Source organism: Pseudorasbora parva, chromosome 14 (genome assembly GCF_024679245.1).
Source record: "Pseudorasbora parva isolate DD20220531a chromosome 14, ASM2467924v1, whole genome shotgun sequence".
NCBI classification, from domain to species: domain Eukaryota; kingdom Metazoa; phylum Chordata; class Actinopteri; order Cypriniformes; family Gobionidae; genus Pseudorasbora; species Pseudorasbora parva.
In genome coordinates this window covers 3,707,464-3,722,421 of record NC_090185.1, presented here as the reverse complement: position 1 = coordinate 3,722,421, position 14,958 = coordinate 3,707,464, and the positions used below count along the sequence as shown (strand labels likewise).

Below are 14,958 nucleotides of genomic sequence, written 5' to 3'. Positions count from 1 at the left end.
TCAATGACTCACTCATAAAGACTTCACTTGTTTCATTACTGGATGAATCAGTGTTTTTGAATGAATCTCTTGAGTGAATGATTCAATGACTCACTCATAAAGACTTCACTTGTTTCATTACTGGATGAATCAGTGTTTTTGAATGAATCTCTTGAGTGAATGATTCAATGACTCACTCATAAAGACTTCACTTGTTTCATTACTGGATGAATCAGTGTTTTTGAACGAATCTCTTGAGTGAATGATTCAATGACTCACTCATAAAGACTTCACTTGTTTCATTACTGGATGAATCAGCGTTTTTGAACAAATCTCTTGAGTGAATGATTCAATGACAAATACATTTTGTAACAGTCACTTGTCTCCACCTTCTGGCGCAACAATATAATTGATACAATCTTTATTTGAAGCACTATTTTGAATGCTTTTGTTGACATCAGTGTTTATATCCAAACTATGATTTTTTTATTCTAGTACTTCTGAGATAATCTGGCAAGCGTAAGGATTTGAGCGAGTTTGGCCAGATTGTGACGGCTAGACGACTGGGTCAGAGCATCTCCAAAACTGCAGCTCTTGTGGGCTGTTCCCGGTCTGCAGTGGTCAGTATCTATCAAAAGTGCTCCAAGGAAGGACCAGTGGAGAACCGGCCACAGGGTCATGGGCGGCCAAGGCTCATTGATGCACGTGGGGAGCGAAGGCTGGCCCGTGGGGTCCGATCAAACAGACGAGCTACTGGAGCTCAAACTGCTCCAGAAGTTAATGCTGGTTCTGATAGAAAGCTGTCAGAATACACAGAGCAGCCCAGTTTGTTGCGTATGACCAGTCAGGGTGACCTCTGACCCCACCGAAAGCATTTATTTGACCATTTTTGTGAGTCAAATTTAGCTAAAGAATATCTGATTTTATGAGATCTCAAGCCATTAATAAAGAGCACTCCAGTCTTTCTAAAGTTAATGACATACAGCAGTCAATATTTAATCAAAAACATTCATGTAACTTATAATTAAAACATCAGCTTTACTTTGAGGTTTTAAGCGTCCGCAGGCTTCCCCTTATCAAACAGGGCTGTGAACTGAAAACCATTGGCTGGCCATACGCCGCCTGGGGGCTTCGGGAACATGCTGAATGTCAATATCACCTGCGGTTTAATCTCGTCCAAACGACACACACTCCTCCCTTACTGTATGTCACTAATCATGTCCTGAAGAACCGCCCGGGGCTACGCTCGCGTAGAAACACACACACCGCGCACAAACAGAACGCTTCTTATCTCGTTAATGCATAAATAATTGAAATAGTGGCTGCCGTCTAATAACAAACTAAGAAAAAACACCTGCAGTAGAGCTGAAGAGGCAAAAACATCCTTAAAGCTCCACTGTGATATTTCCCCATCTAGCGGTGTAAAGGTAAATGACCATCCAGTGAATATTAGTTTCTGTTCCTCTCAATTCTGATTTCGTTTTAACTCCTACGGTGGCTGATTTAGTCCAAGATTAACACGGCAATCCCCCTCTTCACATTCGACACGGTGCCATCGAGTGTTAAAACGCGAAAGGCGAAGCTTGAATTTACGGGTATGTCCCTCTTTGGCTACTGTACTTTCAAGATGGAGGAGCAACATGGAGACCGGCATTCGAACCCCTCACCCGTATGTGTTTTCAATGGCATATTATAAACTTACCAGAATACTTTATTACTCGAAAGAAGTAAATATACATTAATGAGCACATATATTATTGAAAGAACTAAGTGTTTTTAGCTAAGACTAAACTAAAAAAGTTACAGTGTAGCTTTGAAACAAGATACATTTACCGGATTAGCCCAAACGCATTGGAAAATGTTAAAATAATCCACTAATATTTCTTGAAATGCGCTTATTTTTCTTATCGCATTGGTGTAAACCTCACACACTTTACAACATACAAAAATATATGCTTTAACACTTCTATTAGTGTGCAAATATTACATTTTTAGAGCTTTTTTGTAAATTCAAGACCTAAAAAGGTAGCAATCAAAAAAGAAATATGTGAGGAATTATGTACATTATGAAACAAACTGTGTACAAATGGTCAGTTAAAAATAAACGTTATTTTTGTAATGAATTAAAAACAGAAATACCTGTATGCATAGATATTGTGAGTGGCACTTGCAATCTTCTTGTTTTCGTATAATTTATTCAGAATCCTTTGGACCTGTAGGAAGATTAATAAATATGGTAACACTTTACACTAAGGTACATTAGTTAACTGCATTAGATAACATGAACTAATGATTTACTGCATTTATTCATCTTTGTTAATTTCAACATTTACTAATACTTTATTAAAATCTTGTTAACATTAGTTAATGCACTGTAAACTAGCATGAACAAACCATCAACAGCTGGATTTATATTAACTAACATTAACCCCTTAACTGTCGCCCCCCCTTTTTGAGAATAGTCATGAAAATGCACTATCCAAACTTAAAGGGCTGTAATTCATGAATGCTTTGGAATATAGACTTAAGTTTGGTCTTGATTTAAAGATGACAATCAGCAGAGTATTGCTGAAGTGAAAGCATTTCAGAATATTGAATTATAGAAAAGTTATGGAAGTTAAAATGTATTGAAAATGAAAAATAAAGTACAAAATATTATTTATTTTATATAAAATAAATATTTTACAAAAAATATTTTACTATGAAATCAAAGCCATATGTCTAACTTAATTGTGTTCCAAATTTGAAGTTGATATCACAAAAATTGTAGTCCCCATGAAATTTTGTTTAGGCGCTATACCAAAAATAGCCACTGGGTGTCATGCAATTTCTATTGATTGTTTATTTGATGTATTTTCCTGTAAATTTCTGTCCAAATATCACTTCCATCAAAAAACAGTCACCAAATATGGAACCTTGAGACTCAGACCTTTCAAATGATACGTGTTTTGTCAAGAAATTATGTGTTTTGTCAAGATAAGAAAAGATTTTCATTACAAAGTAGTTAAAGGTTACAACTGCTGTTATGATGTAGATTTTTTTTTTGAGGGGCACTCTCGTCATAAATGATTATTTTACTGTTATCATGTAATTTTTATCATAAAACAATGGACACATATCTATTCAGGAGTGTTAGACCTTTCCAGCAATATATAGTTTGTCATGATTACATTAGGATTTAAGTGAAATATAATGAAGTTATGAAAAGATGAACTAATGCTGTTGATCACGGTTAGTTCATGTTAACTAATACAACATATTGTAAAGTGTTATCATAAATATAAAAACATGTCCACAAACATACAGCATACCAAACCAGACATTGTTCCAACATAACTGGAGTCAGAATATTAAAATATTCACATGTTGACGTCTGGAAAGAGGCTGCAAGCAACAGAACATTTCACAGTGATGCAACACCGACCGCCGACACACACACACACACACACACACACACACACACACACACACACACACACACACACACACACACACACACACACACACACACACACACACACACACACACAGGCTCATCTTTAAAGAACTGCAGGGTTGTGTCATAAACAGGAGGTGAATTTATGACAGGAATGTATGTGTTAGATGGGTGTGTGCATAACATATTGACAGTAATAAAACACTATTTCAATAGACACGAGCGGACTTGAAGCGCAACTTATTACTGCATCGCCAACCCATTCCTGCCGCGACAGGTCTGCCGTCTGGCTGAATCTGAGCATATGGCACGACTACGAAATATTCAATTAAATATAACAGCATAAAACAAAATCACACCCTAGGGCTGAATTAAATACAATAGTATTTCAATAAGCAGGATAACCAAGACATTTATTCACGCCAATGTAATCAGATTACTTTTCAAGTAACTAGTGAAGTACTTAAAGGGATAGTTCACCCAAAAATGAAATGTCTGTCATTAACTCCTCCCCCTAATGTCGCTCCACACCCGTAAGACCTCCGTTCATCTTCACACACAGTGTAAGATATTTTAGATTTAGTCCGAGAGCGTATGCAAGTGTATGCACACTATACTGTTCATGTCCAGAAAGGGAATAAAAACATCATCACAGTAGTCCATATGAGACATCAGTGGGTTAATTAGAGTCTCTTGAAGCATCCAAAATACATTTGGGTCCAAAAATAACAAAAACTACGACTTTATTCAGCATTGTCTTCTCTTCCGCGTTTGTGTTCAATCCTCAAATAAAGATTCAAACGGTTATGAATCAGCGAATCGATTCATGATTCGGATCACCAATGTCACGTGAGTTCAGCAGTTTGACTCGCGATCCGAATCATGAATCGATTCGCTGATTCATAACCGTTTAAATCTTTATTTGAGGATTGAACACAAACCCGGAAGAGAAGCCAATGCTGAATAAAGTCGTAGTTTTTGTTATTTTTGGACCCAAATGTATTTTGGATGAGGTCTTACGGGTGTGGAACGACATTAGGGGGAGGAGTTATTGACATACATTTCATTTTTGGGTGAACTAACCCTTTGAGTAATGCAAGGTACTTTGTTTTTCCAATGACTAACGTCAATGTGAGGGATATTCAATCCAATTTTGGTGCTAAAGGGATAGTTCACTTTAAAATGAAAATTCTGTCATCCTTTACTCATCCTCAAGTTGTTTCAAACCTGTATGAGTTTCTTTCTTCAGTTGAACACAAGGGGAGATATTTTGAAGAATATCAGTAACCAATCAGTTAACTGGAGCCATTGACTTGCATAGTAGGAAAACAAAAAAATACTATGGAAGTCAATGGCTCCAGTTAACTGATTGGTTACTGACATTCTTCAAAATATCTTCCATTGTGTTCAGCTGAAGAAAGAAACTCAAAGAGGTTTGAAACAACATGAGGATGAGTAAAGGATGACAGAATTTTCATTTTAAAGTGAACTATCCCTTTAAAGGGCCTTTAAATTAGCCCAAAATACTTTTTTTGTTGTTAAGAAACAATCCACTGCAAACAATGCTTTTCTTACTCAGTATTTTTGTCTCGTTTTTAGTCAAAATATCTAAAAATTCTTACATTATTAAACATTTACTAGACAAGTAAAATTATTGTCTTGTTTTGGGCAAAAATAACTCAAAATGACCTTACTGTGTCCTACGTGCGTCAGATTAGTAGGCGTACTTATATACTTTGCACTAAAACTTGATTTCTTTTTATTGTAGCATTGTGTCGAATGGCCCCGCCTCCAGTCAAACCTGATTGGTCCACAGTCAAGCTGCTCATGTATATTTAAAATCAAGCATGGATGAGGAGAGATTGACTGCAGAAAATGAAAAAGATCAAAAAGCACATTTTCCATAAAAGGCCATGAATAGGACGTTGTGTGCAGAAGCATCGCATATGATATTACAGTACGTATTACATTTTTTGGTTTTACGCAGTGTAAAAAATATTTGACAAAGACCACTGTAGTCTTCCTACTTCAGAAATGTCATGCTTAACTTGCCATTATTTGCCATGATCAACTTGAAGTGGTTTAGATAACATCATATTTTGAGTTTCTTTCTCCTTCGTTGTATTAATTAAATTAATTTTATTTCAATAAACTCACATTTTAATGGCGCGTTCACAAAAAGAAGCGAATGAAGCGATAAGCGCGAGTGATTTACGTGTTGTCAATGCAAAGACGTGAATAGACATTCTGCGGCGCTAATGATGCGAATTGAGCGTTTGACACGTAATTTGCGTGAATCGCGTAAATTGAAAAAATCTGTACTTTGGCGGAAATTCACGCCGCGGTAACCAATCAGGAGCTTGCTCTAGTAGTGACAACAATGAGGACAAAATCATACGTGGATACCGGAGCTGTACGATACATCTTCATAGGTTATTGAAACAGGAATAAAAAGGATCTTGCTTGGAAGAAAGTGAGTGAGGAGGACAATGTGGTAAATTGTTAAAAAAACGCTCTTTACTCAATTAGCGTGATGCATAGGTTGATTTCATGGTGATTGGGACACTTTTTGCCATTGAGATGACTTAGAAAAAGTGTCCCAATCATTCTGAATTCTCCCTGTTGAGATTATACTTTTGAAGCGTAAAGTCGGGGCGACCTGACCGTCGCCATCTTGGCAGCGCGTCACGCCGGATAACAGAAAATGGGCAAATAGGCGGGACGTGGGCGGAGCTGAGGTGACGTGATGACTAACAGACAGCAGACAAACGGCAATCCACCTGTCACTCAAAGTGGCCACGCCCTTAATTATGCTGAACTTTAAAGCTACACTGTGCAACTTTTTTTGTTTATTCTTAGCTAAAATCACTTTATTTCAAAATGTGCTCATTAATGTATATTTACTTCTTTTGCGTAATAAAGTATTCTCGTAAGTTTATAATATGCCATTGAAAACACATACGGGTGAGGGGTTCGACTGCCGGTCGCCATGTTGCTCCTCCATCTTGAAAGTACAGTAGCCAAAGAGGGACATACCCGTAAATTCAAGCTTCGCCTTTCGCGTTTTAACACTCGATGGCACCGTGTCGAATGTGAAGAGGAGGATTGCTTGAGGCTGCTATATGATGACGGAGGATCACTCTTATTCTCGAGGATATTTGCCAGAGTCGCCAAGGAAGCGGAAAAGAGAATTAAGACGGCAACGCAACGGGCAAATCAACCAGACAAAAGTCAATATTGGAGTGGCCTTTCCAAGATGGAAAGAGCTCATGAGGAGCAACGATTTTAAAAAGAACGCCGACGTTGCCTGCTTTCTTCTCGACAGGTAATATTAATTCATTTTACTTAGATTAATTTGATCATAGATCATTTGGCAAATTAAATAACTGCAAATTATAATAGTTTTCAAAAGTAACCTCATCACTTGAAGCAACACTCACCGAAGAGGTCAAACTGGAAGCCATGACTAAATCGGCCACCGTAGGAGTTGAACGAAATCGAAATTGAGAGGAACAGAAACTATTATTCACTGGATGGTCATATACCTTTACACCGCTAGATGGGGGAAAGTATCACACAATGGAGCTTTGAGGCTTTATATAAAGTAAACGGATGAGTTCTAAATAAATTCACCCCCTCACAGCCGTCATGAAGGGCAAAATTAGCCGTACAGACCAAAACCACAATTTGTCTCAGGCTGTAAACATGTTTTATTCTGCTGTAAAGTTGGGCATTTTAACATGAGCTCAATGAGATTCTGCTCCTTCTGGAGCCGCTCTAGTGGCTAGTCGAGGAACTGCAGTTTAAGGCACTTCAGTATCGGCTTCAGCAGAACCGGGGAGGTTGACACTTAGTGTGAACAGAGAAAAACATATATTGTCACGTCTGAATACAACAAATCCTCTACAAAGCACTCCTTAAATCTAACACCATACCAAGGGATGAGTCGAACAAGAGAATTAAAGTCATTGTATGCCAGGTGTGTGTACAACTCCCAGAAATGGACAGATCTGTGGGCTTACGAACGAAGCAACACATCCCTGACGAAAAAGCACAAGCGTGACATTCACTGTGGACTTCTTAAATGGATTTACAGGCAATATCTGACTTTTCTAAAAGAACCAGCCGGGCGAGAGCGACTAGACATTGAGTGTAAATGTGTTTGTACACAGCACCAAGGACTTCAAATATTGCTGTAAGACCCTTGGGAAGGACTCCAGCGGTTCTCTCTGTCCATCAAAATGAGTTTCAGCCTATTTGTGCTTACTCTAAAAAAAATAATTCAGGCCCAGATAAGACGCATTTAAATTGTGTTTACTTTACGTAATTAAATTAAAGCTCCACTGTGTGATATTTCCCCCATCTAGCGGTGTAAAGGTAAATGACCATCCTGTGAATATTAGTTTCTGTTCCTCTCAATTCTGATTGCGTTTTAACTCCTACGGTGGCCGCTTTAGTCTTTTCAAGATTAACACGGCAATCCTCCTCTTCACATTCGACACGGTGCCATCGAGTGTTCAAACGCGAAAGGCGAAGCTTGAATTTACGGGTATGTCCCTCTTTGGCTACTGTACTTTCAAGATGGAGGAGCAACATGGAGACCGGCATTCGAACCCCTCACCCGTATGTGTTTTCAATGGCATATTATAAACTTACCAGAATACTTTATTACTCAAAAGAAGTAAATATACATTAATGAGCACATATATTATTGAAAGAACTAAGTGTTTTTAGCTAAGAATAAACTAAAAAAGTTACAGTGTAGCTTTAAGTTGTGTCGAAATGTGTTCAATCAGCCTAATATATTTAAGACTGAAGTTTACTTCATTCATTTGTGTTAAAACTACATGAAATATTTGTGTTGATATAACTAACGGCAGTGGATCTGTAGTTCCCAGCATGCTTTGCAAGGGACTGCGCTAGGAGAGAACGTGTGGATTAAAGTGATATTTCATGTGTTTTTCAGTAAAGGGGAAGATGTTATTAGTTTATGTTCGTGTTTAATGTTCAGTTATGTTGGACATTTAGAGGAGTGTCTGTCATTTTGTGGTAAGCATTATACAGAAGTGTGTGTGTGTGTGTGTGTGTGTGTGCGCGCGTGTTTAGGCACTTATATACAAATTCACTGGATGAATTCCTGCTCTTAATTCAATATTTTTAGTTTGTCCAATGAGTTAATTTTGCGTTTTATTTTTTTAAAATATTCTTGATGTTATTTACACTTTTTAAAAGCAAATTAAATTGATAACAGTGTTCACCTTACATAATAAACTTTTATAAATATAACATAACTAAGTAAACGGCACATATAAATATTATGTAACAGTGACAAATTCAAATGGTTTGTATTTACTCAAATAAATTGTGTTTTACTTGAATTTTTTGTTCATATAACTAAATTGTTTGTAAAATAGCTCAATATAGATGTACAACCACTTACCACATATTTTTTAAGTAAATTCAACAAGTCATTTTTTTTAGTGTAGAGTCCCTCCATTATTTACCAAGAAAGAGAGACAAAAATGATCCGTGTGCTTTTCCGTATCGAAGCCACAGCAACAACAGCGGTTTCATTCACAAATCAAGAAAACGCCAAGCCCAGTGCTAATGAATATGTAAGACGCCACACAAAGGAGAAACTCTTGAAGCCTCTATCAGCAGAGTCATCTGTTTTCTCTCAGGCTAATATCTCTCCGTGAGCACCTGTATCAGGCCGAGGCTAATGATGAGATATCCTTTGAATGCCGTGTGCAAATGTTGGCTTTTTATCAGCGCTGATCTAAACCAAATAGCAGGAAACACAAAGCGACATCCTTTTAAGAAGTAAAACCCCATTGAAAGCTCCTCCGAGGTTGCTTGGAGGTTTTTTTGTTCGCCCGTTGTGGAAACGGAAATCTAATTAAATGTTTTGAGGCGTATAGCGTTGAACAAACAGGTACGTGTTCCCGGCAGAGCCTTCGTTTTCACAGACAAAACTCATTTGCAAACTTCTGTCAACAATAACCTTTTATGAAAATTAGAGCACAGTCCAAAACTTTGAAGTTTCCTGCTGATAACACAATATCAAAGATCAAAAAGCATCAAAATGGCCCCTCTCAAATCCCAATAGAACTACAAAGTGAATAAGAGATGTGTCTGCGAATGCTCTCCCCAGTTTTTTTGTGGCCTTGTTTGTGTGGAACAAGTGCATCTGATGCACTCAGACAGACTCTCTCAGCTGTTCGCCTCAACTAAACATACCCATTGATTTTATATCAACCTTGTCTAGCTAATTTCGGCAAGGTTGTTCGGTCCGCTTCATGGCGTCTGAATAGCGCTGTAGGTGCAATGCACCGTAATACTGTTGATTGTCACCACACCGCAAAAAATGCTCTTCTTATTTAGTACTTTTGTCTCGTTTCCAGTCCAAATTTCGAAATATTCTTAAATCAAGATGCATTTACTAGATCAGTAAAACTATCTTGCACTCAGCGCAATTGACTTTGTACACCGACGCATGTGTCATTCCTATTTTGCACCCACGCAAAGCGCGCTTTTCCCTCCACAGAAGCACGTCGCTAAACTAGTGAATGAACTAGCGCTCCCTGGGTGGTTCAGCGCAAAAAAGGAGGCGTGTTCCGGCGCAAACAATCCCTGGTGCTATTCTGCTGTTCCATTAAACAGCTGCGCCACTGACCAGAAAAAACCTCGTCTAAAGTCAGCGGGGCGTTGCGCGTTGTTCATTATGCTATTTTAAAGGCGCAAGCTTGACCATAATGTATAGCGTGCACAACACGCATGCACTTTGCTCATGTAATCTACACAGATGCAACAGTTATTTCTGCAAATCATTAATTGTTACACTAAAAAAATATTAACACATGAGATGACGGAAATCATTGTGTGCCACGAAGATGTGAAAAAATAGGCATAAATCTAGCTTACAAATTATTCAGGCTAATTGTAGTAATTAAGGATCAGACCTGTTTGCCCAATAGTGGCAAGACATATCTGTATATAAGGACATCTGACAAACTGGTTTGTCCGTCAAGAACCAGGAGAAAAAAATCGACTGAAAAACTGTTTAACCGACGCCTGTTTAACCGACGCTATTTAGGGTGGGTTTCTCCCATCCCCATACAACACAACTTCTCTGTCTTCTTACGAAAGGAAAATATATTTACCAATATATTACTTGAAATATATTTTAATATATTGTAAATACATGGAATAATATATTGATGATATTATAAAATATATTATATATTCATGTAATATATTGCAAAATATACAAATGATTGCCGCTTTCAATATATTGCAATATATTGAAAAATATAAATATTAATTCCCATATATGTGAATATATTGCCTAATGTATTGCATGAAATTTTCCAATATACATCCGTCTCCTCGGCTGTGAACCGCTCCTGGCGTGCGTCTGGTAAATACGCCATAATAATAGCGACCCATAATGGAACTTGCGCACCTGCTTTTAAAGGGAATGTTGGATGCCGCTCTGATTGGTTTATTCACGTTACGCCCAAACCACACCTATGAATAATGAAGCTACTTCAGACCAACCCATTTTAGATTTGCGCCGGTGCAAGAGCCATCCCGCCGGGAAAATAGCAACAGCGCCGAGACCCGCCCACAAAGTTACTTGCGCTTCGCGCTTTGACACTTGTGTTTCAGATCGTTAAAATAGGGCCCTAGATATTGTTTCTCGTTTTCTGGGGGAAAATATATCAAAATGAAGAGAGTTTTTGCTTAAAACAGGCAAAATGATCTGCCAATGGGGGGAGAAAAATAATCTTATTTCTGTTTGGGACGGAAACAAGAAACAAGATTTCAAACAGAAATAAGATTATTTTCCTCACCCCATTGGCAGATCATTTTGCCTGTTTTAAGCAAAAACTCTCTTCATTTAGATTTGATTTTCACCAAAACAAGAAACAATATCTCATGTCGTTTTACTGATCTAGTAAATGCATCTTGATTTAAGAATTGTTAGATATTTAGACTAGAAACGAGACAAAATGACTGAGTAAGAAGAGGAGTAGGACTCGTTTCTGTGATCTGCTCACCGTTTTCAGCAGGTAATCAGAAAAAGACAATGAGGAAATAAAAAAAAGGAAAGATAAAGGGAATACTAATAGTCTTTTTCCGAACGGATTCTAAAGAGTAAACACATCTACAGCAGATGACGTTAATCAAGCACTCAGTCTGTCTGAAACATCATCCGCCATCTAATTTCACCCAAAAAAAGACCTGTAATTTAATTCCTCACTTGTCTGGGGGATTTCAGACGAGTTTTTATAAAGCTCCTCATTTGCATTTAGCAGTATTATACTGAAAAATCCTCTCGGGGTTTGGATCTGCAAACGCTTTAAACACACCTGCGCATAAAAACGCAGAATTAAAGAAGAGAAGCGCGCTCGCCACTCTTACAATGCGAACAAAACACAGCGTGACAGATTTACTTGATAGCGAGACATAATTATGCCTCATGCCACTCCATTCAGCAGAAATATCCTTTAAGGAACCGTTATATACATTTCATCTCCAGCTTAACTCGTTCCCCGCCAGCGTTGGAAAGAGTTACGGATTTTTGAACATTAACCAAAATTAAAAAAAATAAAATATGAAAAAACACACAAAAAGCAGACCTGGTTCTTCTCATCAGAGGACCTGTTGACCATCAGTCGGTACAGACGACAGAACCGCCGTCTCTTTTCTGCACAACGGAGGAAATCCTGGAGCTGTTTTGAATGTTTTGATCATTTTATGAGCTCTTCATGAGTTCTCAGCGGGTAATAATAACGCCATATGAACACGCATAAAATGATGGCGTTTAATCCGCACACAGCGTTGTTCTGAATGTTCGGTAAGCAGCTCCTACGTCATATAAGCCGACCAATCAGGTCATGAGCGTCTCCCTGAGCCTTTGGTTCGGTAACTTTAGGTTCGCTGTTATAAATGCCAGTGTGAACGCTAAGCGGACCAGGACTATATGTTTTGTTTTTGTTTTTTGGTCCGGACCAAACGAACCGAACTACAAGTGTGAACGCACCCGTAGACTGATATTTCTTTAAAAAGCATCAGATCCTAAACTTTCATGATGAGGAGGAACTGAACGTCACATGAGCATCCAAATGAGTATCCAAAGCATTAGCTGTAAAGGGAGCTCCTGGAGAAGGGGGCGGAGCACCAGCTCATTTGCATTTAAAGATACGAGCACTTAACCCATTTGCGTCGGATGCTGCGCGCCGAAACATTACATCTACCGACGGTTACTGCGTTGCGCAACTCTGAACCTCCTGCCGGCTGCTGCGTGGCGCAGCATTTTGGATTCGTCATTAATTTCATGGCGCGTGCAGCATAGAACGCACTATCATTGGTTCAAATACACATGAGGTGGGTCTTGTTGATTTTCTAAAGACCACGTGACCACCCAAATGTATCGTGGTTCGCTGAAAATCATGTCAATCAATCAGACATACACATGCAATTGGTTTGGATTTTTCGAAGACGCGAGCTTGAAAATAGCAACGACAGAGGAGGATTTTGACAGCGAGGGGAGTGACATTAAGTTGGAAGATAGTGAGGAGTTTGAGAGGGAGGAAATGTTGCAAATGTTGAGTGTTCTCTGAAGCACTGCGGCACCGACGTGCGTCCTGGGTCAACTCTGATGGGGTGCAGGGAGTGTAACCTTCCTCTGCACCGCTAGTGCTTCATTTACCACGTCGTTCGACACAAATGATTTTATGTGTGTGTGTGTGTGTGTGTGTGTGTGTGAGAGAGGATAATGCTGTTCAAAAGTCAAAGAGGAGAGATCTGAGCCATGGAGCTCAGAGACTGAGACTGTTCCCAGTTCCACCTCAGGACTTTCCCCACCTCTCTCTCATAACAAGATGCCTTATTCAGTGTGTTGGCATGTTTAACATTTTATGTATTATATTTTAGATATTTGAATTATATATTTTTTCTTCCCCATATGATTTTGGGAATTTTAAGAAAAAATGTGTTATGTTAATGCTAAGGGAGCATGTTTTAATAAAACCTGTGATTCTTACCTTTAAAATGTATTTTATTTCATGTTTCTAAGTGCTACAGAGGCTGAGATATTAAGGTTTTGGTAGACGTTGACAATTCTAAGTATTTTTTCAGAAAACCCTCAGGAGATAAGATATTTATCCTAGAATAACATAGGTTTTTATAGGCGTTTTTAGCAGGCGTTTTAGGAGTAAATGGGTTAAAGATTGGAATTTACAACATGGCATAATAAATGATCCGTAAGGTAATTTGAGCCAAAAATTCACAGACACATTCTGCGGACAACTGAGACTTATCGCTTGTAAAAACAGGCATAATAGGAGGTCCCCTTTAGGTAAACATCAGATAGACTTATCAATGCATCATAGGGCTGTAAACCATTAATCCGATTTAAAATTAAACTTTGTGTTTATATAATATATGTGTATGTACTGTGTATAATCATTATGTATATTTGAATTCACAATCATACATAATCATACATAATAATTATACATAATACACACACATTTTTATGTAAACGGAAACACACTTTTATTTTGGATGCGATTAATCGTTTACAGCCCTAATGCATCATTGGTGATATGACCATGAATAAAAGGCCACAGCATCTTACAATCACCCAGACAGCGCTTCATGAATGCATATCGGCTCGTTTTTAGATGAAGCCGGCAGACTGAATGAAAGGCCGCGTTAGTTATAGTCAGCGTTTGTCTTCAAGCTGTCAGTCATGTAAAGGAAATTGGTTTGTGTAAGAACAAGTGGAGGAAATGTCAACGTCTTGCTTAAGGGCAGAGTGTCATTCACTACAGCTGCTCTTCTACTCAATATCAAGAGCCCTGTAATGTCCCCCGGGCTGACACAATGCCAACACCTGCAGTCCATTTCTGGAAAACTCACTGTGTCAAGATCTCACACGAGTGTGGACGTAAAAGACAATAATGTTCACAGGGGGTTTACATGCAGCCTGTGATAATGCACGTCAGGGCCAGGTGTGTGTGAGCCATCCATCCATCCATCAGACTGAAAGTATATTCATGACGACGACTCCTGTACAGGGTCCGCGGATTTTAAGGGGTTAAACTTCTGGAATTCACTGTGTTATCCCTCCCCACTCACTCCCCTGTGTCAGTGCAAACGGATGGATGGATGGATGGATTGATGGATGGTTGAATGGATGGATTGGTGGATGGTTGAATGGATGGATGGATGGATTGATGGTTGAATGGATGGATGTATGGATGGATTGATGGTTGAATGGATGGATAGATGGATGGTTGAGTGGATTGATGGATGGATGGTTGAATGGATGGATTGATGGATTGATGAAGGGATGGATTGATGGATGGATGAATGGTTGAATGGATGGATGGATGGATTGATGGTTGAATGGATGGATGGATGGATGATTGAATGGATTGATGGATGGATGAATGGTTGAATGGATGGATGGATTGATGGTTGAATGGATGGATTGATGGATGGATGAATGGATGGATTGATGGATGGAT

At 38.6% G+C, this 14,958-nt stretch overlaps 1 protein-coding gene across 3 annotated transcripts in view; it reads right to left on the bottom strand.

The window, feature by feature from the left end:
• The window catches only part of impact (impact RWD domain protein), a 67,059-nt gene that overhangs the window by 15,100 nt on the left and 37,001 nt on the right, over nt 1-14,958 (bottom strand). For all 3 annotated transcript variants that reach the window (XM_067415234.1, XM_067415235.1, XM_067415233.1), the window contains one exon: nt 2,119-2,192. In XM_067415234.1, coding sequence (XP_067271335.1) covers nt 2,119-2,192 — 74 coding nt within the window. The remainder of the gene's footprint in view (nt 1-2,118; nt 2,193-14,958) is intronic.